This window comes from Acinonyx jubatus, chromosome E4 (assembly GCF_027475565.1).
Source record: "Acinonyx jubatus isolate Ajub_Pintada_27869175 chromosome E4, VMU_Ajub_asm_v1.0, whole genome shotgun sequence".
NCBI classification, from domain to species: domain Eukaryota; kingdom Metazoa; phylum Chordata; class Mammalia; order Carnivora; family Felidae; genus Acinonyx; species Acinonyx jubatus.
In genome coordinates this window covers 36,241,527-36,268,062 of record NC_069395.1, presented here as the reverse complement: position 1 = coordinate 36,268,062, position 26,536 = coordinate 36,241,527, and the positions used below count along the sequence as shown (strand labels likewise).

At 42.9% G+C, this 26,536-nt stretch overlaps 1 protein-coding gene across 16 annotated transcripts in view; it reads right to left on the bottom strand.

The window, feature by feature from the left end:
- Nucleotides 1-26,536, bottom strand: part of HHAT (hedgehog acyltransferase) — a 319,323-nt gene that overhangs the window by 66,605 nt on the left and 226,182 nt on the right. For all 16 annotated transcript variants that reach the window (XM_053208994.1, XM_053208987.1, XM_053208995.1 and 13 more), the window contains one exon: nucleotides 10,667-10,868. In XM_053208994.1, coding sequence (XP_053064969.1) covers nucleotides 10,667-10,868 — 202 coding nt within the window. The remainder of the gene's footprint in view (nucleotides 1-10,666; nucleotides 10,869-26,536) is intronic.

Below are 26,536 nucleotides of genomic sequence, written 5' to 3'. Positions count from 1 at the left end.
GAAGGCCTAGCCATTAGAGGCACCATGTACCACAGATGGCAACAGTAAACCACAGAGACAAGAAAACAGAGAGGTTGGTTAAAAATCTTGGTAATGTAGGGCACGTGGGTGGCTCAACTGGTTATGGTCTCACAGTTAGGGAGTTCGAGCCCCACATCAGGCTCTGTGCCGACAGCTCAGAGCCTGGAGCCTACTTTGAATTCTGTGTCTCCCTCTCTCTGTGCCCCTCCCCTGCTTCTTGCCCTCTTCTCTCTCTCTCTCTCTCTCTCTCTCTCTCTCTCTCTCTCTCTCTCTCAAAAATAAACAAGTATTTAAAAATATCTTTAAAAATTCTGGGTAATGAGGGGCGCCTGGGTGGCTTGGTCGCTTAAGCGTCCGACTTTGGCTCAGGTCATGATTTCACGGTCCGTGAGTTCGAGCCCCGTGTCGGGCTCTGTGCTGACAGCTCAGAGCCTGGAGCCTGTTTCAGGTTCTGTGTCCCCCTCTCTCTCTGCTCCTCCCCTGTTCATGCTCTGTCTCTCTCTGTCTCAAAAATAAATAAACGTTAAAAAAAAAAAAGAATAAAAATCTGGGTAATGAGCATACAGACCCTGGGGCTTCCTTCTTTCTCTGCCCCTCACTCCCCATGACGAAGGCGATGATGAGAAATTTTTTTTGTGAATAAATTGTATCAGAGTGACTCTAAACTCAGGGACAACGGGTACAGTGGCATTTCAGAATGCCAAAGATATTTTCATTAAGTTTCTCAAGAGAAAAACAGATTACATATAAAGAATCAAAAATCAAAATGGCATTTCTCAACAGTAAAGCTAAAAACTAGAAGACAAATTACGTCTTCCAAATTTTCAAGAGAAATTACCTTTCAACCTTAAAATTCAGTGCTCAGACAATCAATCAAATGTGAGAATAGAATAAAGACAGTTTGGGAAATGCAAGTCTCAAAAAAATTTATTATCCCTGGTCCTTTTCTAAAGGCCCTTCTACTAGGTCTAGTAAGAAGTAGTCCTTGTACTGAAGGACGTGCTCCACCAAATCAAAGGGAGGAGAAAACAAGGGGACATGGGGTCCAAGACCCAGGGATTCAGCCCGGGAAAGAGGAGGAGGAAAGTGTCAGGACCAGCTGTACAGTCCATCTAAAGAGATATGATCCAGATGGGACAGAGGATGGAAGGGCCCAGGAGAGGTTCTCCGGGAAAAGAAGAGAGCTGACAGATTGCCAAATACATCTGACCACACGGAAATGACTATTCTGAGGGATTTTTCCATTTTACTGGGGAGTTTGCAAAGAAGTGGTGATAGTAAACTACTAATCAAACAAAAAGAGGAAAGGTGATTCTTAATCTGAGGTGGGCAAACAGTGGACTAGAAAGGAAATTCAATTATAGCATATTAACTGGCATGGCAGTAAGCCACACTTAACATGGTGGTAATGGGAACATCGAGTGCTGATGGAACCACACACAGAGCTACTACCATATTGGAAGGAGAAGTAGGTCTCAGATGCTAAAACCTCATGCAGAAAGCAGCTAATATTTACAATTCTTAAGGGAAGAACTAAGAGAATATCCTTTAGAAAGGCAGAAGTAAATGTCAGAAACAACTGAAGTGAATTGGAAGTTGTTGCTGATGAGGGAAGGATGTATGAGCAGAATGGAGACCAAAGATTCATTTACCTCAAGGAAGCCTTGCAGGAAGATTTGACTTCTGACCCATAAACAGATATTCCTTAAACTTTCTGGGTTTCCATTTTTTCCTACTGCAGAACAGGGATAATGACAGTACTTACCTACAAAGCTACTATTGAAACCACATGACATAATTTGGTAAAAATGCTCTTGTGAGCATTGCCACTTCACTTAGAGCAATTTTTCCATATGCAGGTAGAGTGAAGCCACAACTAAAACACAGGATGTCCAAGAACTGAGGGCTGGAATGTGAAATTGATGTAATGCCAAATGGTTCTGCCTAGCTTGCTTGTCCCGAATTGCAATTCTTTGTTATTCCCGAAGAAATCCATTCTTGCTGCTTAAAAAAATTTAATGCCAAATGTACATAAGCAGCAAGGAGAGATGAATGAATAAGTGTGTAAGATTTATCAAGGCAGGTGTCTCTTCTTACCTAAAATTAAGGAAGCTTAGAATAAATTATGTACAACTGAATTTGACTCCCTTTCTAATTGAACTATGTGTTCTTAGACATATCACGTACGTTCCCCAGTCTGGAGTTTCCTCATCTGTAAAAATGGAGATAAGCAATACCTGCCCTGGGTGGTTGTTGAGGTGCTTCAATAAAATAACCAATGTGGAAGATCTCTGTGCAGGGTCTGGTACAGTTTCTTCTCCGGCAAAGGGTGGCAGCGAGAGCAACCCCACATTAGTCTGTTCCTTCCATCTCTAACATACATCAAGCAACCAGGGTCAGCTAAGCATAGCCTCCTGAGGAGGGATCCATCATGTTCCCTTTTCTCTCAATCACCCTTAATTAGATGACAATACGTATTCACCGTAGAAAAGGCTGAAAATATAAATAAGCAAAACCAGGAAAATATGTATCATAAATAATCCCCATCAATAAAAAGCTAATCACCATCTGTATGTTAGTATGTAACCTTCTGCGTACTTTTCCGTATGTGCACGGAACTTTTAAATAAAAATAAGTTTTTATTCTACCTATTATTCTTTATTCATCTTTCTTCACAGTTAAATTATTTCAAAATCGCTACTTTCAGTGGTGGCATAGTCAACTTACTAGATGTCCTGTACCTCTTATACTCTTTCCTGCTACCCCTCAGGGGATAGACAGTGGCCATTCCAGCACTTACCTGAGCTTACGGGGTGGACTAGAGGGTTGAGACAAGAGGAAAAAGCAAAAGCCCCCTTAAGTTGTGTGTTTCAGTACATGCTGGCAATCACAAGTACAATGATACCAACTCAGCTATCTCAAATGAGGCCAGCAGCTGCTCCATAAGCTTTTTAAAGCAGTGTTTATTTCTAGGTCTTGGGAGGAATGTGAGATATTTTGGAAGTCCTGCACATCTCTGACTTCTCAGAGCTTTAAAAATGAATACATGCACACAAACATATATATCTATATACACACAGACACATATACACACATATACATATACTACATATAGATGCTATACAGTTACAACATACATATAATATTCACTGCACATAATATATAAATACACACTGTAAATAAATACATACTGTAAAAATATATTGCACTGAGTATGTGCATATTATTTTGGGGAAAGTGGGCTAATTTCATCCTTCTATTGCTAATAGGAACACTGAAAACTCAAGTTCTGCTACCTCCAGGGAGTAATGGGTTTTCTTGGAGGAAAAGAGACCCAGATTTAGAAACACACATCCAAAGCTTCAGCACATACATAATAAAGATTTTGCTTTTCCCTAAGTTCATCTATAGAAACTGCTGGGCACCAGGCTGTGACTTGAATAACCACCACTTATCTGTGCTGTAGAAGCAGGAATCGAGGGCTCTCAAGTAATGAATCTAATCCCACAAACCACCTGAAAAAGCCCATTTCAACCACTGACATTCAAGCCATGGATCTCATCTTCGGCTTAGCATTCTTTACCAAGAGTACAGTTCCCAAGGCTGGGAGCCTGTGCTGTGCACTTAGCAGAAAAAAAGGACGAGAGCTGGCCAGACCTGGGGGGCTCACCAGGCCACCACTAACTGGAACCTGGCTCTAGTTCAAAGTCTTCTCTCTGTCAGCAGACCCAGTAACGGAAAGTTAAAAAGAACCTTTGAAAATGTTTTTGCCATGCTAACCATATCTGAACTAAGAGGTGGAATTATTTGCCACATTCCACCTCTCAGACCAGAGGGGTTAAGGCTTAGGTTCAGGTTCCCACAGAGAAGAAAATGTGTAAGCAGTGAATTGCGCAGTGTGCTTCCTGCATCATTAATGATCCTTCGGAGTGGGAGACAATGGAGGGGGCACCATCAGGTCGTCATCCACCAAGGAACACACTGTTCATAACAACACGCATTGCTTTTGCCACACAGAGAGGCCCGGGAGAGTGCTAACAAGCTGGCACAACAGGCTAATTTGACGTGTGGGATTAATACGTTAATTTAATGCTCTCCTGTTTGGTTAAGTGTTTTGCATTTCTATATTTCTAAGTTTGCATTCAGATCCCTTTATATGGGAAACCATTCGGCTTCTCTAGCCTCCTTTCCTTCATTCTCCTGAGTGATAACTCCTCATCCGCCATGTCTGCCTCCTCACCTGAATGGCAAGCCTATTTCTGACTTCAGGCTGTATGTGTGCTATTCTCCTGACCGGGAATGCTTGTCTTTTCTCTACTGACCTAGCCAAGCCCCGATCTTAATTCTCCAGAGTCCTACTCAAGCCTCAGCTCTTTAAACCATTCCTAAAAGCTTAGCTCGCCCTGACCACCACTCCTCACAAACATCGGCTGCCTCCATGACTCATTCTGGTCTCTCTGTGCAAAATACCTTACATTGGTCCTCAACTGATTTGCACATGCCTTGCATCTCCAGCTGGACCACAATCTCCTATGACACAGGGGAGATGCCTCATAGCTTCTTTCTCCCACTATTAGCACCCTGGCCTGGAGACATAACCATTCTTTAACCTCATCTTACTTTATCCGTCCCTGGCATCACCATCATTGACCACTCCCTCCATGAAATACCCTCTTTTTCTCAGTTTCAGCGAAATCACCCTCGAGATTTTCCTCCCCCTGTTGGCCCCTTCTCCTCTATCCAACTTTTAACTGTTGGTGTTCCTCAGGTTCAGTCCTGGGCCACCACCTTTTCTTCTCTTTCTGTACTCTCTCCAGAAAGTCCCAAACACTTCCATGGTTTCAAAATACCAAGTACATGCTCCCAAAAATCTATCTCTAGCCTGGACTTTTCTTCTGAGAAATGCCTGGGAAGGCTAAGCCAATCAACATTCTATAATGTTAATGAAAATAAGACTTTTTTCTATAGATCACTTAGCTCTTCATAAAGAAAAGCTCTTGTTCCATGGTTTTATTGCCTCTGTTCCAAAGCAGACATCACAAAGATGATTATCCTGATAGGCCACCACGAAATACCTTGTTCTTGGAGGGAACTGACGAATAACAGACTCTACCATATACAAGGACAGACTAGTACACGATAGGCACAGAAGCACTGAAAGAGATGCAAAAAAAAAGGAAATGAGGAGGAAGAGACCATGTTTTTCACTCAGAGTTCCCCAGAGCTCTGCAATGTGTCTCCCACATAGGGTACTGAAATTTTTTTTCCCCCTAAATGAGCAAATTAAGAAAGCACGAACCAGACTGACCTTGCCAAAGGAGCCAAGTCTAAGAAGGGTTCCGGTCTTGAGAAAATGGCTTATCCATAATAAGTACTCGATCTCCATTTCTTGAATTGATTTAAGCAGTAGAGAAATAGAAGATCATGAGCCACTCTCAAACAGAACTACTCTTCTTAGACTAGTTTGCTTTGTGATGCTTCAGTTAGGTGGGACTGGAGTCACTGACCTTCTTATCAGGCCAACTGACATGTATACCCTGCCAATTAGTGAGTTAGGATTCCACAAAACTAAGTAAGCACTGGTTATATATCATGTCAATAATTCTTACAATTGACTGAACTCTCAAACTCATGGGATTTCTGTATCTACATCTTCAAAGTCAAACCAACCAATATAGCGGATAAACTGAATGCGTATCAGCACAGAGCCATGGTCTTTGGGCTCCTTCTGACACATCAGAGCATCAGATCCCTCTCAGAACCATTAGACTGACCCTCCCTGATTGTCACTGGAGGCATCTTTCCTCAATTAAGTCTATAAATAGAAATTTTACTGCTTTAGAGAGGACATAAATCAGCTCAGCAGGATACTCTTGGGGCAAAGAAGAGGAGACATGGGCAGGGGGAGGAGGACATACTGAAATTATTCAATGAAATGAACATTAGGGATGGGGGGAGTGAACTGCTTGAGGTATCGATTCTCCTTTGCATAGGAATAACTGACAAGCAGCCTGGAGGTATCTTCCTTCAAAGGAGAGAGCACATCCAGAATTGGCAAGAAGTAATGTCACTCTACTGATGTTTCACAATGTGTCCACTTATTAAAAGATTTCAATGCTGAACACAAATTCTAGCTCCCCGAGAGAGTGCTTGTGTAGAGGAAAAGCATGTTGCTTCAGCAGTTAACTCCTCTTTTGTCCGCCCAGCTCGGGTGCTTTGTGAAAGTACCTTTCGTCAGCTTCCTACAGCTCTGTGCCTCAGTGAGTCACAACCAATAATCCCACATCTCATAAAGCAGCAGGGTACCAGAAAGGCTAATTTCTCCCCATCCATTTCTTTCCTATATATATTTTGTTCACTGAGCGTTAAAATAGCATTTTGCCATCACTAGACCAATTACTATCTATGCTGCTATGGAAAATAATAAGCTCCCTGTATAATGCTCAACAAGCCTCAGCTTTAGGAAGTTCTTTCAGTTTTCACTCTGTATTCTCCATGCTGCTGCATGAGCCTACTTCTTCTTGTACTGCCCTCAGTGAAATCAGAAAATATTCACCCATTCGACAAGTATTTACTGCACGCTTACTCTGTGCCAGGCATTGCGATGCATGCCAAGGATACAAATCTCTGACTTCACGAGGCTAATAGTTCAGTGAAAGATATAAGGATTAAACAAGTTATTGGATAAAAATATTTCATTGCAACTATGATAAGTATAGCAGAAGAGATCACGTACAAGGTGTCCAAAATGAGTTGTTGATCAGGACCTGATTGACTTAGGAGGGTCAGCGAAAGACACCCGAACAAGATATCATTCAAATTGCAATCTGAAGGATGAATAGAGATGGAAGTAGAGGGGAGAGAGAGCAGCCTAGGAGATGAACGAGGCTGTGTGAGGCAGGAGGGGCCAGGTGTGCAAATGAAGAGAAGAACAGAGTGTAAAGTGGGAGAGGGGGGCCGAGGGGTGGGGAGCAGACCCCCGAGGGGTGGGGGCCGAGGGGTGGGGAGAGGTAGCAAGCTCAAGATCAGGCAGGGCCCCATAGGTCATGTTAAATATTGAGAGCTTACTCCTAAAATAATGGGACACCACGAAGGATTTTAAGAAGGATAACCGAAGATGGTTAGGTTTTTACTGAGAAGTATCACTCTGCACTATGAGGATAAAGAACTTAAGAAGGCAAAATGGAAGCAGGTAGACTAGTTAAAAGCTATTCAGTAGACTGGGCAAGAAATGAGAACAGTTAGATTAGGATGACTTAGCAGAAATGGAAATAATTTTTAAAAGTTAAGATCTACCGTGGTGCCTGGGTGGCTCAGTTGGTTGAGGGTCCGACTTCAGCCCAGGTCATGATCTCATGGTTCGTGGGTTCAAGCCCCACATCAGGCTCTGTGCTGACAGCTCAGAGCCTGGAGCCTGCTTTGGATTCTGTGTCTCCCTCTCTCTCTGCCCCTCCCCATTTCCCCCTCTCCCTCCCTCTCTCAAAAATAAATAAATATTAAAAAAATTTTTTTAAAGTTAAGATCTACCTAGGTGACAGAATATACCGTATGAACAGGTAGAACTGAGGGACAGAGAGTACAAAGGTTAACTTCATGGCTTTGGCCTTGAATAACTAGACAGCTTATGACTTTTCTAGAAATAGAGAATGCTAGAGGGAAAGGAGCTAGTTGGAATTATGGGGGGAAGAGGTACACAAGTTCAGTATTACACATGTCAAATCTGAGATTTACCTGTGAGATGCACAAGTGGAGCCATTCAGTAGCCACTGGATATATGAGGTACCTCATCATTAATGAACATCACTCAAAATTATAGCAGAGTCCAACACTGTACATTTAATTTTTTTCTAGATTGGGGTATGTTCTAGAATTGCACTGGTCAAAATGGAATCCCCTAACCACATGGGGGCTACTTAGCTTCAAATTAAAAATTAATTTCTTGGTGACACTAGCCACATTTCAAGTGCTCAGTGTGGTTGTGTCTCCTGTATTGGTCATTTCCATTATTGTAGAAAGTTCAATTATACAGCCCTGCCTAGAACATCAGAGGGCTTCCTATTCACAACACTCAGCTCTGATTAGTCTTCCAGTGAATGTTCAACTGCCATTCTATCAACACTGAGAAATCCTACTGTCTTTTGTGCTCCAAACAAAGCTTTGATTTTGAAGATGAAAAAGATACAAGAAAAGAAGACATGATCATCTTTGTTACTTAGATATCTTCCAATCGATCTTTAAAAAAACAGATAAAAAAAAAAACCAAGATGAAGGATAAATGCCATGGAGAGAGTATGTGGGCACCCTGGGGGGGCAGGGGTGAACTCACATTGTAAAAATACTATCAGATCAACGATGGAGGAAATTAGGTGCCAAGGAGGCATTAAGGCATCAAGTCTTCATCTGGATTTTGACAAAAGAATGGGGAATATATTCATGAAAAGGGAGGGAAGGAGAGTAACCCAGGTTGGGAAACAGTTTATTCAAAAGGCTATACAACATTTGAAATGCCAGCCATGTTTCTCTGAAGTTAAACACAATCTACGCTGAACTGTGTAAGAAAAAGAGTAATAACTCTTTGAGTGGACGAGTGGAAGAAGAACTAAAGAATCAACCCGATTGTGCACTGACTTAACACTGCAGCTAACTCAGACACTGAGCTAACCACTGGGGATATAAACAGTGATGGAATCCTGATCTCGTACACAAGGAGCTCCACATCTACACAGCCATAGCCAACTACCAGGCTGTCAAGATAAAAGGTGATAAAGTAGGTTTTTACAAAATATGTTCCTGCTCAATAAATATGTATAATATAAACACTATATTCACAATATATATGCATGTATCTCACCAAAAAGTGCATACTCAAAAACTACTATACACGTAGGTGTCTGAATTGTGGATGGATGCTCAAATGAGGTACTCACGTGAGGGTCCTGGAATGAGCTGATGAAGCAGAGCAGACATACAAGTGCTTCATCCTGTGTCGGCTTTCACTGTTTTCATTTTCAGACCAAATTAACAAGCCATAGGCTACAAGGCACAGTTTGCATTAGTCCTTTAGCGTTTTTGATTTTTAAATTTTATCACTAGCATAAGCCATGGCTCAAAGTCTACAGAGCAGTGCTTAACATTAAGTTCAAGGTGAATTTTAGACCCTTCATGAAGGAACATGGAAATATGTTACAGGGCTTCAGCCTAAGCTGAAAAAAATTCTCTGGCTTTCACAGGTGATAATTGGGTTTCAGACTTCGGGGAAGACTATTCAGATTTGAAGACGGAGATTGAAACCTTGATGATACCACCTTTTACGGTTTTTCTTTGTGTTGCATAACCATGACTTTCACTGAAATTCCATTTTCTATAAGAATTCACCGACATTTCTTTCCTGCTGATTGCTGGGTACTACTACTGAACAAAATATTTATCTTTAAACATACACGAGCATATTTCAATTCCTTCAGATGTGTTATTTTGCTATGTGCTTTGCATGAGTTTTTACTGAAATAACTGTCCACTTTTACTATGACCATCTTCGTAGGAAAAAAAAAGAACTCGAATGTACTCTATTTGGTGGTGTTGGGTTTTTAAAATAAATTTGCTTTCGTTGCATATACTGGGGGAGTTTAGGCACATTAATCATTTCCCAATAAATTTCATGTGTTTTATTGCCTGCCATGAACACTGATGATAGCATATTTCTTTTTAGCTTCTTTTTTCAGGGTTATCAGGAATATTGCTGCACAGTCACAACTGATGATTTCCTACAAGATTCTAATACAATGTATACCATTTTACATGATAAAACCTTTGCTCATAGTTTAAAATCACTTAAAATATGTGTGTAAAGTACCTAATTTTCCAAATCATTTTCCTGTAGAATTGGAATGCGTCTTAAACACTTAACTGTTTTTTATGCTACAATAACACTACCTATTGAATTGGCCAAGATTAAAAATACCAGCACTACTCAGTATTGGCAAGGGCATTCTCATGCACTGTAGGTAGAAATGTAAATTGGCACACTGTCTACAGGGCAGTTAAAGAAGAGTTAAGCAGTAAGCACGGCAAAAAAGGTGAAAAACACCTTTAACTTAGCAATTTTACATACAAGAATTCACCCTGGTTATATTACTCATCTTGGTTTTGAGTGACAACTGCAAAACAATTAGAATAATATGATTGTCAATAACAGGAGAATAATTCAATAAATGACTCGCACGGCCACATAATGGAATTCTGTGTAGCCATTTAAAAAGGGTTGTTAGAAATACATTTGGTGACATAGAAAGGTGGGCCTGACGCAACCGTACCTCTGGGATAACAGAATTCGTTTTAAAAGTTACACGTGTGTGTGTGTGTACACATAAATAAAAAAGAAGAGTTGGTAGTAATAGTAATTTTTGTTGAGGTATTTTTTTCCCCTTGTGTGAATTTTCTTATTTTTGTATAATAAGCATGTATTGCTTTTATAGTTAAACATTGTGTAAAAAAAAACCAAACTGCTATTTCTGGGTACATCTACTCTGAACCAATCTGGCAGGAATGGCCCATGTTGCGATGAATCTGACGACCATCTTCCCTCCCAAACCTAGTCCACCTAGCTCAGCTGTTCCCCCGCCGCAGGGGCAAAGGTCCTGCTCACCAAGCTGTCCTGGATGCACGGGGTCTGCACAAGCCTCTGGACTGTGTTCTCCGCGACGACTCCCAGCCAGTTGAGCGCTGCCCAGTACCAGAGGTAGTCATGGCCACCATGCCAGAAGCTCACAAATGCAAACGTCACTGCAGTGGCAAACAGTGTCCTCAGCAGGCCATGCTGGGACCCGCCTACTGGAATGTACACATACCTAGAGAGAGAAGAGGCCATCAGGAGCCATGCAGTGGGCTGTCCCTGCAATACCACCTGTTTCTGCGCTTGATTCTCCCGTCACACGTTGTTACTGAGCAAGTGAAGGTCCTTCCTGACTTCCAGGAGGCTGCAGAGCACTCCTGGAATTCCCCAACACACAAGACACTGGCAAAAACACAGGCCTCTTTTCTGAGGGGCTTTAGGTCAAATGAATACACAGGCTCATTACCAGAGCAAAGTAGCACTTACAAGAGGCAGGGTAAAGAGTAATGAATTCTGTTTGTAAAAGGGGCGTGCCCAACCCTGGAAGGCCAAACACAGAATGACAATTAAGCTTCCAGTTACATGGGGACCCCAACCTTCAAGACAGATATATATTATACAGTTCAAACTACTATATTTATGGTAAGCCCAGTATTTAAGCACAATTGCTGCAATTAGGCTCATAAATAGCAGGAGCTGGGTGCAGAATAGGGGTGCCAAGACCGGTTGCCCCAGCTTTCCAGGCAAGTTGCCCACAAGGAGTAGTGACTTTGCAAGAGAAGAGCTCTGTACTCACAGGTTAGCCAAATTATTGCCCAAAACGCACAGCCATCCCTTGGGTATGCTTTCTACTGCTGAGGTAGCTATTTGACCACGTATAATCAGGACCATCTTCTTCAATCAGTATTTTCCCACGGTGGATAAAACCCAAACTTTGGATTTTGAGGGTTTTTTTCAAGGCTGCTTCAATCTGGCAAGGTAGGAGCATATCCTCCTTGAAGCAGCCTTTTAACAAAGCCCACAGGATGAGGCACCTGGGTGGCTCAGTCAGTTGAGCGTCCAACCCTTGGTTTCGGCTCAGGTCATGATGCCAGGGTTGTGGGATCGAGCCCCATGTTGGGCTCCATGATGCACATGGAGCCTGCCTGGGATTCTCTTTCTCCCTCCCTCTGCCCCTCTCCCCTGAGCTCTCTCTCACTCTCAAATAAATAATTTTTTTTAAAAAATTCCATAGGCCTTTCATGCTGGTCAGTGTTTCTTTGCCCAAACTTCTTCCAGGAAGGAAAATGAAATCATCATTCCCTGAATACAGTGTGTTCCGGACACAGCACCAGACACTTTTACCCGCATTACTTGGTTTGATCCTTTGAAGCACCATAGGGTTTATGCCTGCTGTTCCAACATGCCAACCAGTTTACAATTTGCCCTGTTACTATATTGTTTTAATACTCTGTAGGAAATGTTATTTTGAAAATCATCTTTAAATAGAACAGTTTCATAGACAAGTCAAAAAATAGAAATGAAAACCACTCCTCGGTCAATAAATATTTCAAAAAAACTATTTGATAAGTATTTTTAAATACCCTCCTTCACTCTCAAATGTGTTCCACTTTAGATAAAATCACATGATCAGCTTAAACAGCCCCATTTTGTAGGTGAGAAACAGGCTGAGAAGTTAACTTGACCAAGGCACACACCCAGGAAGGGGAGTAGATGCACACCTGTAACCACAGAGCCAGAGTTCCTGTTTTCCACTACACCTATATCTGCCACTCCAATCTAAAACCAGAAAGCGTGTGAGAATGTAGCCATTTCAGAAATAAGTGGAGCCAAGGCTTTCTCTTGTGCAAAAACAAGCCCATCTTGACAACTAAATTAGCAAACAGGTATCCAGCACCCACTACGGATTAAGGGTTCCTCCATCTGCTGTCCAGCATTTATTTAGGCATCCAAGGCAGTCTTGGCATTATGGGAAACACGGAAACATAAACCATTGTTTCTTGCCAAAAAGGACAGGTAGAGCTGGTTGTGAAACAATAGCAAACAAGTCCCCGTGTTAGGCTATGTGATTTGGTCCAAAGCAGACCAAGAGAGTTTAAGTGTGGAGGAGAAGCGAGTGAGTGCAGGCAAGGCCATGGCAAGGCCAAGAGGATGAGCTTTGCTAGGCGAAAGGGAGAAGGGTGGGCACTGCATCTTGGACCTAGAAAGGCTGGGCAAGGAGCCAAAAAGGCCTGACTACCCCAGGCACAGCAGTTTTATTCAGTGCTCTGCTGCCCCCTAGAGGTTGCTTCGTTATTGGTGTAAGATATTCCTCAGCAGAAGCAAAAAATGGGCCACAATTCTCTACAGCCTCCTACCTGCCTGGAGGTAGCTGCTACCCCACCATGGCATTCCATGAAGCTGCGCTTCACTTTATACAGTGTTGTCAAAAGGCTGCAGGGAGTGAGAGCGAGAGCGAGAGCGAGAGACAGAGAGAGATGGACAAACCAATGTTAAAATAACTGCTCTTTACAGCAAGTGTACAGATAATTTTATAAAACAAGTTAATACTAATACCAATACTCTTCTCACCCAACATAACTATTTCATGTTGACCTTTTTATTGTATCTCAGTATGTTAAGGTGAGCTCCACTGTATATATAAGAAAACCCAGGAGAGGGGCATCTGGGTGGCTCAGTCAGTCAAGCATCTGACTCTTGGTTTCGGTTCACATCACGATCTCACAGTTCGTGGGATTGAGCCCTGCTCTGCACTGACAGCATTTCACTGATGGCACAGAGCCTGCTTGGGATTCTCTCTCTCCATCTCTCTTTACCCCTTCCCTGCTCACTCGTGTGCTCTCTCTCAAAATAAATTAAAAAAAAGAAAAGAAAACCCGGTGTAGAATAAATCCTCTCTCTCGTCATCCACACCAGTGGTCGTTCATATTGGATTCAACTCCAAGAAGGATATGACAAAGAAGTGTCTAGCCCCATAATTAGATTCACAGCTATTTTAGGGATTCTGCACTATGGCTTTATAATTTGGCCTTCAAAATGACAGCCAACAAAAATCTGAGAATTCCTCGTATTCCTAAAATTTATATACAGTAGGCCTCCAGGGACATGAGGCTGCTTATTTTAAACCAGAGGCGGGTATGGTTACCAGACTGAAAGATAAAAATCCTTTCTTCATTCTTAACTTCTGGAAGGGAGTAGGTGCATAAAGAAGGAGAGTAACAGGTTATTTTCCTCTACAAATTCTACCAGTCTTATGTCAGTTCCATGATTAATAAAAACAGAATATGTCTCTTTTTTAAAAACAGCCGTGTGACCCCACTTACTGAGATCCACTGCACAGTGAAATTGATTTCCCAAAGGAAGAAAGCTTTCAGCACCACCTTCTCAGCAAAGCAAAACATACAAAGATTTTTCTTGCCAGTGACTGTGAGCTTGGGTCTGCACAGAGCCTGCCCCTGCCAGGCAACCTCACGAGGTCACTGCTCACAGAGAACACTGCTTGAAGAAGTTAGCAGCCATCCGCAGCAGCCTTCTTCATTTAAAGCCATCTCACGGAGTCAGCGCAAGACAGCAAACCCCCAACTCAGGAGGAGAAACTTATAGTAATAATGTCCACCCTTTACTCAATGTCCATGAGCCAGGTGCTTTATGTATACTATTTCTAATCATAATAACCATCTAACAAGGAACTAATGACCAGGCCTGTTTTACACAGGAGAGGTGAAATCCTAACCGAGAATGTTCTGGTTTCAGAACTCCCAGACCTGTGTCCTAGTGTGCCATTTTTTATTGTGATAGGAGCATTTCTTGGTGATACGTTCCTCTTATTTGACCAAATCTTCAACGCAGTCTCCACAAACACATTCACCAGTATTTTATTAACTGAAGAAATGTCCTTTGCAGGAAAGGAATCTTGCTGGGGAGAAAGATGCTTATTATTATAAAGGCATTTGGGCCAAAGAGCACAGTACCAGAAGTCCAGAGGTATAAGTTCAAATTTTAAACAGACCAATTAGTTTCCTTCTGTCCCACAAGAAAAGAAGACACATTCTATCTTGACCACACAGGCATCCTGCAGATGTCGGACTACAAAGGAAGCGGGGCATGAGAAGTGGACTCTTGGGGGGCTGTTGCTGAGTAGGTGTATGTTAAGGGAGAAGAAAATACGTATCTCTGTCAGATCCACTATGAAAAACTCAAGAATATGTCCTACAGTAGAGGAGAGGGGTGATGAGAATCCATGTGGTAAATACATTAATCTTAAAACCACGACACTCCCTTTTCCCAGGACCTACACACCAGCTCTCCAGCTTGTCATATTATCTTCAAATCTTTGCTGGGGCCCAATGCCAGATGCCCCCCCACCCCTGGAGGCAAGAGGATGAGGACACTGAATGCCTCGTTTCTCACTACCCCATGGAATGAGGTGAGGTGGGCTTGCGGGTCCCAGGGTTCAGCTACCTGTTGCTTGGCAGGGCTGAGGCAGGCAGTGACTGACACCCCATTCCAGCTCTGCCAGATCTTTCCATCCTTATTTCCCACTGGCTCTCTCAGCAAATCATGAAATCCTGAACAAATGGGGCTTTCACACCTCTACGCCTTTGGTCATACCATTTTCACGTCCTCCAACCTCTCTGGTTTTCCAACTCCAATTGAACCTACAAAATTAAGTGGTTTTTCCATTTCCTCCAGGAAGTCTCTTTAAAATATTCCCACTCTTTATTTAACCCAGAAAACCTACTGTTTGTACCACTGACTAAACACTTACTCATCAAAAGATGTCTTTTCTATTAGGTTGTCATTTAAGCTGAAAGATTCTTTCAGAAGTACTAGATATGTGATGTGGGTACACGTCTGCAAGTGTTACCATATAGTTCCTAGTTAACAGTATTTATGTACTAGCGACCTAATTTTCATAGACTCCAATAGCTTTTAAACTTGTGACAAATTGTCACCACTGCCACAGACCAACCAGGGAGGATAGTAGGAACCAAGGGAGGATTGTAGGGTCCTGCCCCAGTTACTGGGCGAAACTTCACAAGACACCCGTTCCTAAGGAATACAGACACTTGAAGGACCCTGGAGTCTCTCCATACTTTGTAATCCCTATTAGGGCCAAAGTATGTGGCCCCAAACCTCTAGACCTATCCCAACCTCAGGAGATTTGACAATGACAAGTAGTAGCCTTATAAAGACTAGAGCCTTTAGTCGCTGGGAAAGGCAAGACTTCTGGCTGCATTACGTTGTTGCTGAGGTGACCTCACCTGGTCTTCGCCTGGGCTCTAAGACAAGCTCCTGCTTAGAGTTCTTGCAGAGGTGGCCAGGGTCTCCTAAACTCAGCTCTCATGGGCAGTGGCTCCCTGACCTGACCCTGGCTCTGACTGACCTTGGCCCACACTTAAGTCCTCTCTCCCACAGCCCAGTCAACCCCCATCTTCTAGGTAGTGGACAAAGACCTGGTGTTTAGATCTCACAAAGGAAGCTACAGACTTGCTTACAATAAAAAGCTTTCAGAAAAAGATGCACACAGTAAAGAAGTCCAGTACAGATCGTAATGGAATTTTAATAAGTAAAAATCGGCAGCTGGTTAATGGGCAACTCTAGACTTTATCATCTCCAAAAAGCTAAGAGAGGTCCACTTTGAAAGCAGAGGGCACGTTTTAGGCAGGGCTAATTCTCAGCTCTTTCACCAAGAGATGCTGGCTGTAAGTTTTATATCCAACTCTGAAAAATTGCTTATTAAAAATGCTATGTCCTATTTGGCAACAGAACATTGTAGAATTTATAAAATAGAGATTAAACTCAGGCTATATCTAGTCTACATTTAAACTTCTAGGTTCATGTAATTAGATGCCAACATTTTTTTTTTAATTAATCTTTTCATTCCACAAAGCCAGTAGCTCAGTGGGTTGAGGTGCTGTGCTGATAAACTCAAGCCTGTAACGTCTATCCGAGGGAAAGATTCAGCTCTACCTTCACAGACCAAAACCCAAACTCTAGCTCCCCAAAAGCTCTATCTTCCTCACTGCAGAAGAGGCTGACAGAGAATGAATGGCTCAGCCCAGCCTTCTTCACCACCAGAACACAGCCCAAGTAGCAACAGCAGCCAAGCACAGGGCAAGCAGGAGAGCAATGCTTGACACCTAGAGATGTAACCTTGGTCCTGCTCGGTCACCTACCAACCACTTAACCTTGAGCTTGTCAACTAAGACTGTTCAGCTTAAGTGTGTACACTGAGCAGATACTAGGAGCACGAAAACCTTCTTTGGGTATGAGCTGCTATGAAGATCGGACGAGACAATATGTGTAAGGAGTTTAGAGATTTCAATACTCCATAGGAATGGGAGGATGCATACTTACTAATAGTCAGCAGCACCACACTTGTATTCAGGACAAAACAAAATGCCATTATCATAATTATCAAATGCCATTCCTATGTTTTCCATAAGCATTTGAAGGCAACAACATCTCTTACCTGGTTGCTCAGAGATTTTCTTTACTTGAAACCATTAGCCTTAAATATGCCACCATCAGAACCAAGTTGCTCAGTGCTCAGGGGTCTAAGCTATGGATTCAACACCCTCTCACGTAGATCTGTTGATGAGGCTTAGCCAAAGAGACGTCAGCTCTTCTCCAAACATCTGGTATTAGCTACAGAGGGGCCTGTAGAGGGTATGTGGGTGGGTCTGTCACCAACATCTCACCTACAAATCACTGCTGCCCTTCCACTCGGGCTCCCCCTTACCTACTGAGTACAAGAACCATCTGACCAAACCCTTTCTTGGGTGACTCCTGGGTGGGCAGGGCTTAAAGAAAGTGCTTTTATAGGTTTACTCATCCAACCAGTTTAAAGTAGCCTAATAATGTTCTAGAAGGTTCAAGCTTTGGTGATACATGAGTCTTTGCAGTACTATAATCTTCATACTATAGACTAGAAGGAAAAAAAAGAAAAAGCAAGTAACCTTTAAGATGCAATACTTCCAAACAACTTCCAGTCACAAATGGAGGAAGCGAAGGCCCAGCTGGAGGCGATCATAGACAGGGGTGCACACCATTTCCCTCTATGAGCTTTCCAACCACCTTCTGCTTATAAGCACATTGAAGCCTCAGCTCTGAGGCCCATGTCTATTTTGGGTTATAAATAAACACAGTATAAAACAGATTCTTTGGAGATTTGAGCAGAGGAGACAGAGTGGGAGTTTATACTCTTTAGTGCTATGGAGCTGAGTCTAATCGCTAATAAAAAGGTCCTTGAGCCTCAGTTTAATAACCACCAAGATTTCCTGGCTGCCTGCCTGTCTCCCCACCTTCCTCCCAAGAGGATGCTAAAAGCATCTATAAGCTTCCCTGTGCCAGATGAAGGGAGGGGTGTATGGAAAGTCAGAGGAGAAGGAGCAAACCCAGATGTCTGCATGGTGTAGGTTTGTATGGTTCCCCATCTCATGGAGGGAAAGGGTTGAAGGGAGAGATGCCATCCTTCCCTGCTCCTAACATGTTTCCCAACCTTTGCTCCATCAACAGCTCCCAAACCCCAGATCAAAATTACAACTATCCTGGGCACACAACTCCTCTTATAAGCAAATGTACTGTTTCTCTCATATGCTCCCTTTTTGATCTGTGCCTCTCACCCACATCCTAACCAGTGCCACCCTACTGGTCTAATCTTATAACTCAATTATCATGACTGTTAGGGAAATGTTCACTACAAAATGAACTTGTACAACTCAAAAGTTGCTGCATGGGTACAATGCCTCGAGTGTCTCTGGAACGAAGGGCTCTGAAGACAAGCGTCATAAAGAAATGCCTAACTGATGACTGAAGCATTTCATTCTCCATCTGGGTTTATGGTGTAATGGTTTTAAGACAGCCATGCTAGACAGGGCCCCACATAGGTAGGAACCCTGGCCCTGACAGGTATATGGTCTATGTTCCCACAGCAACACAGTATGTCACACATAAAGTCCACTTGGTTGGTTGTTTAGGCCAAAACAAAAACTAACAGTTAAGGAAAAGAAGATGCAAGTTCTGTGTCCTCAGGAAGCATCTACTCCGACAATGGTAGCCATGTCCTTATCTTCAGGGGGTCCTGCCTATAATAGATTCCCAATGCATCACGTCCTAAGTTAAAACCTATTTGCCTGGCTTTAAACAGTCATTCTCCAACTGGCTCCCTCCTATGCCACCAACTCCATTTTGCGTGTCCCAAACAGATTTTCCACTCCAGTCAGTGAACTTCATTCTTACACAGGTCTGAGCCCCAGGATCATGCCAGCCCATCCCCCAACCACAGAAGACTCCTGACCGTCACTGCCACCATTTGATCTTCCAAAATGGGTTCAACACTTGCTTCAAGGGAAATTTCTCTTGCCAATCTCACTGAATGCTGGTGGCCCTTTGATTCTTCCTCTCTTCAGAATTCACAAATTCATCACGGCCTCATTTCCTCAGACTTGTTGATGGGCTGCTCTCCAGCATTTCTGAGCCACTCCATCAGGTCAGCAGGCATGTAAGATTCCCCCACCTCACAGACAAGACACGGAATAGGGAATTGTGACACTTCCCTTTTTATTGCCCTCCCCCAGAGTCTACCTTAGACTCTGAATTCTTAGACTCAGTAAATCCTGACCAACTTCCTTCTTTCCCTCATCCTCTTTGTTTCCCTGATTCATCTTCCTTCCCCTTCTTTTCTTTGACTATCACTCTCTCTAAACAAAATACGATTCTCCAGCTAGAAAGTATGGCTTCACAAGCAAATGTCACTGTTTGCCACATACTTCTCTAAGGTGCATTCGGGTTTGCAGGGTAATAGTTACAAAGTCAGACTAAATCCCAGACATCAACAGGAGGTGCCCTGAGCAAGGGGACAGCTGGCAGAGACTGAGAGGTGGGACATGTGCCAACTCCAATTTCCCCAGAAAGCTGCCAGAACTACACAAAAGAAAAGGGAGATTTAACCACACAGCAAAGATTCAGTGTTAAATGTTTTTAAAACTAAAGCACCCAAGTTGGGAGGTTTAAGATTTGTGATGTTAACTTTAAAAGCTTCAAATAAAATGATGGATATGCCCATCAGTATTAGGTACCTGTGAGGGGAAGGTGTTCCCAAGGCCACCAGGAGTGGGGCTTTAACCCCTCAACTTTCTGACACTATCTCTTCCTGGGCCATGAATGTCACTTCCGAGCCCAGTGTGTGTTTTTGCTACAAGAGAAGAACTGAGCTGAAGGGTCAAGATCATTGTTGAGCATGAATTAATGAATGAATACACACACACCACCTTAGAGCATAGAGGAGGGTGGGAGTCTGGATGGGTAAGTCAGTCACAGACTTCAGTACTGGTCCCTTTTCTGGACCTTGGTTTATAACTAAGAAAGGATCAAGGGCTAGGGGAAAACTAGGGGATGAGATCTCTATAGTTTGTAAGACGAATGTTCTAGAACGACTGATCACAGTGGCATGCTGTTTTTACTGGTTTCTACTGAAACAGAGAGGATCTGTCTTTTCTAATGGATTTTCAAGACATGGAGTGCCTGAAATATGAGCTTATTCTTCTGAGTTCCCCATTTCCCCACCTCCCTGCTGCCATGAAGCTAACTCATGAATTAATGTGAAATGCACGAAGAAAGGGTTATCTGAACCTGATTCAAGGTGATGAATCCTTTCCTGGTAGCAAGTTTCTACCCACCAATTTATCTGCTTTGCCAATTCATACATTTATACTCTGGACCTTCTTAAAGAGTAACAGCCCATTGGTAATGCACATCCGGGGTGGCCATGGATGGGGTTCAGTGCCCAGAAAGGGAGAAAAGCGGGAGAGAAAATGCCAGAAGATTATGATACAGGCACCATTTTTAAAACAATGCCATTCAAGGCTGTTTTCAGGAAGAAGAAAAATAAAGGTCTCAGGCACCGAAGTGATTTTCAAAAAATAATCAAAGCAAAATGGTTGCTGGTGGTAATAAGAGGCTACTCCCTCTCTGGACTGAAATCAGCACTCCGACAAATCAGCTCTGACATAACGATTTCAACTGCCTCTCATTTATCGTAATTATGATCCACAATCCCTATCAGGCATGATACTTTAAGGCTGGGTACTGGAAGGGAAAACTGATAATGCTTGGGTTTGAACACAAATGGCAATAAATCTGCAGCAGCATCCAACACAACCATGCTAGCACAACATTTACGGAAACAAAGCAAGAACATCATCTCATGCCCGGAAAACAATGCCCCAGTAAGCATTCTTCCCTTAATGCAGTGAGAGGCCACCCAGATGACACTGCTTATTCGAAAGATCCCATGGTAATTGAATGAACTCTTGAGTGCACATTAGAGATTAATATTTTAAGAGCTGGCATTTTACAGAGACAGTCTAAGAATGACATTCAATGTGTGTCACAAAAGGCAGAGTCTTCCATGGATTAAAAATGCCACTGTTCATGCAGTAAAATCATAAGAAATCCACAGATGTCAGGTGTGGAACTGGATATTAACATCGTAATCTGTGTTGGAAAGCAGTCCCATCCCAAGGGTTGAGCAAAGAAGTGGACCACAAGAGTGGCATTTCACTTGCTCCCTGGGCTCCTTCTCAAATGCAGTCAAGATGAACAAAGATGTTTTATGGGCTGGAGAGTACAGTGCTTGACTTTTACCTTACTCCTGAGAAAGGTGGGCAGAGAGAATGGGGAGTAATCGAGCAGTCCCCAGCTACAAGCAGCGAATGTGGCTGCAGAGAGAAACCAGGTCTCGAGTCTGGGGAAGCAGAGAGGCAGCTCGGGTTCAAACAAAAGAAGTGATGTTCCTGGATCTTCCCTCCAACACCACGGTCCTGCCATCCAAGCCTATAGCCTATAGCCAGTGAAGCTGCAGACAAGGGCAGTTCCCAAGAGGAGCCATTTCTTGGGGGCCAAAGAGCAACAACATCCCCTCAGAGCCCCTGGGTATGTTCCAGGCTCTGCCTCCACCTCCATTGCCCTGAACAGCAGTGACCCAGGCAGGGCCCCAGAGTCTCCATCTAAGAGACACGTTTATAATCCATGTCCAGTTCACCTCATAGGCTTGGATGTGATGATCAAATAAACCAAAAAGGATGAAAAGGAACTAAAACATAACATAAACATGATTATTATACTAACAGAATATACATAATAGTATATTAGGGATACTATCATCTATAAAGTCAGGGAAGGAATTTCCATTGAGTTAAATATGTTGCTTAATAAAGAGGAGAGAGAGAGAAAAAACAGACTGCTCACTTAAGCCAGACACTGTGCTAAACATTTTCTGGGTGTTATTCAATTTTCAAAACTAACCTGATAATTCTCCACCCCACCTCCAACCCAATTTACAGATGAGGAAAATAGAGCTCAGAGAGGTTATTTACTTCCCTAATCACAGAGCTGGCAGACTCCTTCCATGGGACACCAGAGAGCAGAGCCTGGACCAACTGGGGAAAATTACAAGGAAGCATGTCCTACACAGCTAGTGGTGAAGGGGAAAATGAGATTCAAGTCTGACTCCAAAATGTGTGCTTTTTTTCACTAGATCAAGTGGTTTCTCCAAGATAACTATGGATGTTAGGCATAGATGACCCATATGCTTCACATTAAAAAAAAAAAAAAAACAAATACTACTTAACCTAATAATTTTTACCTTTTAAAGATATCTACTGAGTCCCTAGTAGGTGGCAATTCCCATGCTCAGTGCTTTATAAAGTATTTCACTTGACTTAGCATTTTTTAGTGTCTCAGAGTCATTTTTGTGAACTTAAATTATCATCGTAGCAGCAAAGCATGATAGTTCTAGATTACCAGAGGGTCCAACTCACTATGAGATGACAAAAAAAAAAAAAAAATCCAATCCATTTCCACTCAAATAAATCTGGCGGAAACTTATAACACCTCCAAGTCCAGAGGGAGGAAGAAAGGATCTCAGAGGCCATCTTGTTTATGGATCCTTGTACCACACCCACAACCAGAAGGCATCCAGCCTACACCTCAATACGTTCAGTGACCAAGAATTATCGACTTCTGGAAAACGTCTTTTCTACCATTTTTTTTTGGCAATTTAGATTGAACAGAACATGCTTCTCTGTACTTTTCACCAATTAATCCCAGTTCTCTTTCTGAAGAAACATGGAACAAATGTAGCAGGTCTGTAGCCAGCAGCCTGTCAAATATCTGATGAAGGTCCTCCTCTCTCTCCAAAGGCTTAAATTTGCAGGTGACATATCCTCAGTTTCTTTATTCATTCTTTTATATCTGGTTCCAAATCTCCTATCATAGTTCACTCTTTTCTAGATATCTCCTCACTTGTCCGAGTTCCTCTGGGATTATGGTACCTGAAGCATATTGAACATTTATGGAATGACATGAATAATGAATAACAGACTAGGAATACCCATTCTTTTTCTAATCATATATTCATATAATTGACAAATATTTTCTAGGCATCTACTACGTTCCAGGAATCATGCTAAGCACTGGAGACATATGGGAACGTGCCATGTAAGACTGCCCTCACAGAGCTTGCATCCAACCTGTCATACTGACAAAAACCCGTGAGGACATTGGTTTCAGGGCAGCCTTACCTCATGCCAAAGGTTACACTCACTGCTTTTCTGAGAAAGTCAAGATCACCATATGAGAGTGTCTTCATCTTCTTCCCTAACCACATACATCTTGGCACCTATCCACCCATTCATTTGTGTTCCCATAGTGGAAGGGATGGGCTTCCCATGACTAAAATGAACTCTGCTCTTTGGTTTTCTCCCCTTCGGCCTCATGAGGGACCATGCTCCATCAGTTATTCACCCCTCTCCTTACATCTTCATCCAGCGTATGTGAACTGATTCTCTCCTTAGCATACACATTCCAGCCCCTCTCATTTTATAAACACCTTTATTTCATCCCACAACTTCTACACCTTCAGTTTTGATCCTAACTTCTTTTCTTCTGAGCCACTTCTCCATATCCTTGACAGAGCAGGCCACATACAGTCTCTAAGTCCACCCCTCCCACCCACTCCCTAACCTACTGCAGTCTGACTCCTGCTCCTCCCCATTCCATTTAAACAACTTTCATCAAGGTCATTAACATTCTCCAAATTGTCAAAGCCAAGGGATATATTCACCTCCTTCTTTCCATGTCTTATCTGCCACATTTGGCTTTGACTGTGCCTTCCATATCTTACTACTGTAGTATGACTTACATTCATTTTAGAAAAATTAGAAATAGATACACTAAAAAACCCAAAAATAACTACCAATAACCTTTTTTGTATATCCTCTTTGACATTTTTCTATAAATGCACATAGATGTATACTTCTCTTAAGAATAGGATCAGGGGTGCCTGGGTGGCTCAGTTGGTTAAGCATCCAACTTCACTTCAGGTCAGGATCTCATGGTTCATGAGTTCGAGCCCCGCATCAGGATCCATGCTGATAGCTCAGAGCCTGGAGCCTGCTTCAATTTCTGTGCGTCTGTGTCTCTCTCTGCCCCCTCTGCCCCTTTCCAGCTCATGCACTGTCTCTTTCTCTTTCTCTTTCTCTCTCAAAAATGAATAAACATTTTTTAAAAAAAAGAATAGGATCATGTATCACTTGAGGAAACTGCTCTGTTCATCTAATCTATCATGAGGATACTTCCGGGTTTTTTTTATATTTTTATTTAAATTCTAGTTAGTTAACATACAGTGCAATATTGGTTTCAGGAGTAGAATTCAGTGATTCATCACTTACACAGAATACCCAGTGCTCAACACAAGTGCCCTCCTTAATACCCATCACCCACCTCCCCCATCAACCCTCAGTTTGTTCTCTATTCCTTCCATATTCACATTTTTTCTTCCCTTGGCTGCAGTGAAACCACTCTCTTCACTTTCCTTTCACCTCTAGAGCCATCATTTCTCAGTCTCCCATCACAGGCTTCTCATCCTCTGCCTAGTTCTAAAAACTTCAGCAACTTCTCTCCCCAGACCTCTCTGTGTTCACACCGGGAGACTGCATCGGCACATTAACAAAGCAATTACTGGAGCGTGGGTTCATCTACCACATTAGCCAGCTAGTCAGCCACACACAACAGGTAAACAGCGATGCTAACATACACAAGGTGCTTGGGGCATGTCTGCTACACTAATCAGAAGGCAAGAGGAAGGGGGAGAGGAGTTCTAGTGAGGGCTACTGCTGGGGAAGTGACTTGGCACCACTTGAAGACCAACATAAGGGCAAGGAAAAGAAGAAACAAAGGATGAAGGCAAAATGACAAAGAAGCATCAAAACCAAACTCCCTCCTTTCACACCTTTGCTGCAGGCTGGACGTGTCATGGAACTGCTGAAGTGTGTGACAGAATGGGCAAGACGTAGCTCCTAACTACCCCCTCGCCATCAGCCTCCAATAATCGCTGTGCAAGGGGACCCCTATGAGGTGACCCTGAAGCAGCTCTCCCTGGATTTCCCTCTGCTGCAGAGTTGAGGAACCCTCCCCACCAGGCTTCCCACCCATCACTTCATAGACTGCCTTCCACTACCTCACCCCAATTTCACCTTGCAGCCCCTTCCCAGATTAACGTCATTCATCTGCCAAACCCAAATGATCACCCTCACCTCGGACACAATCTTTTCTGCTATTCTTAAATTCTTAGGGTTTTTACAACTACACAAGTTTCCATTTCACTTTCTTGACTGCACAGAACTGCCATAGGGCTGAGACCTAGTATGTTACTTGAATCCATATCCCCAAATGCCCAATACACTTCTGTGTTCCTCTGGGAGCTTGCCATAGGCAGAACCACCCACTCCAGGGCACTAAGATAAGAAGAGGTCTTGGAGCTCCTGGGGGGCTCAGTCAGTTAAGCATCTGACTTTGGCTCAGGTCATGATCTCACGGTTCGTGAGTTAGAGCCCCAAGTCAGGTTCTGTGCTTGACAGCTCAGAGACTGGAGCCTGCTTCAATTTCTGTGTCTCCCTCTCTCTCTGTCCCTCCCCCATTTGTGCTCACTCTCTCTTTCTCTCAAAAATAAACAAACATCCAAAAAAGAAGAAGAGGCATTGAAGCACAGTGGTTCTAACAGAGCATGGGTTTCCCCCAGGGCTCTAATGCCACCTTCACTTCTCAGTTGTGAGGCAGTGGCAGAAAGTTTATGTTCTCTGAGCCTCAGGTCTCTAATTGGTAGCATATAAAACCCATAGAGATGCTGGAGAGATTAACTGAGATATTGAAGGGAGAGAGCTAGAACAATGCTTGGCATACAGCAAGCACTCAAAAGATGTCAGATGTCAGCTGTGACAAAGAAAACACATTTAGAAGCAGTCAAGTAAGAGAAAGCCAAGGGCTCCTGCACTTCTTTCGAAGCATTAACATCCCCACATCCACTGTAACTTCAGAATTTCTCACCTACTCCCCACCTCCTGACCCTTGATGACTGGATTAAAAAGAATTTCTACAAAGCACTCTTTGGACGAGCATCACATTCCTTAACAAACTGCCTAAGTGGAAGCCCCCAGTGTCAACAATCCAGATCAGAAAAATACACATTATTCCTAAGTATCTTCTCTAATTAGCGTTTGTATGATTTGTACAGCTAATATACTTTACACTAGAGAGTGTTCTAGAAATATCAGTAAATTCCCCATCTCCTAAGTGTTCACCAGCTACCTAAAGTTGAACTGGCTTATTGCATGATATTTGTGAACTGTAATCCTGTAATTAAGGTCTCATCGGTCCCTGCAACGCCAGTGCTCTGTAATGGTTGGTATAATGTAATCAAGTTTAGGTCATATTCAGATAGTCTCTGTTATTCTCATTCATTCACGTATTAAGTCAATACCCACTATGGGCACCCGCTATACACCAGGCATTCCGCTAAGTGCTGGGGATACACACACTTCAGAGATGTCCGAGTGCAAT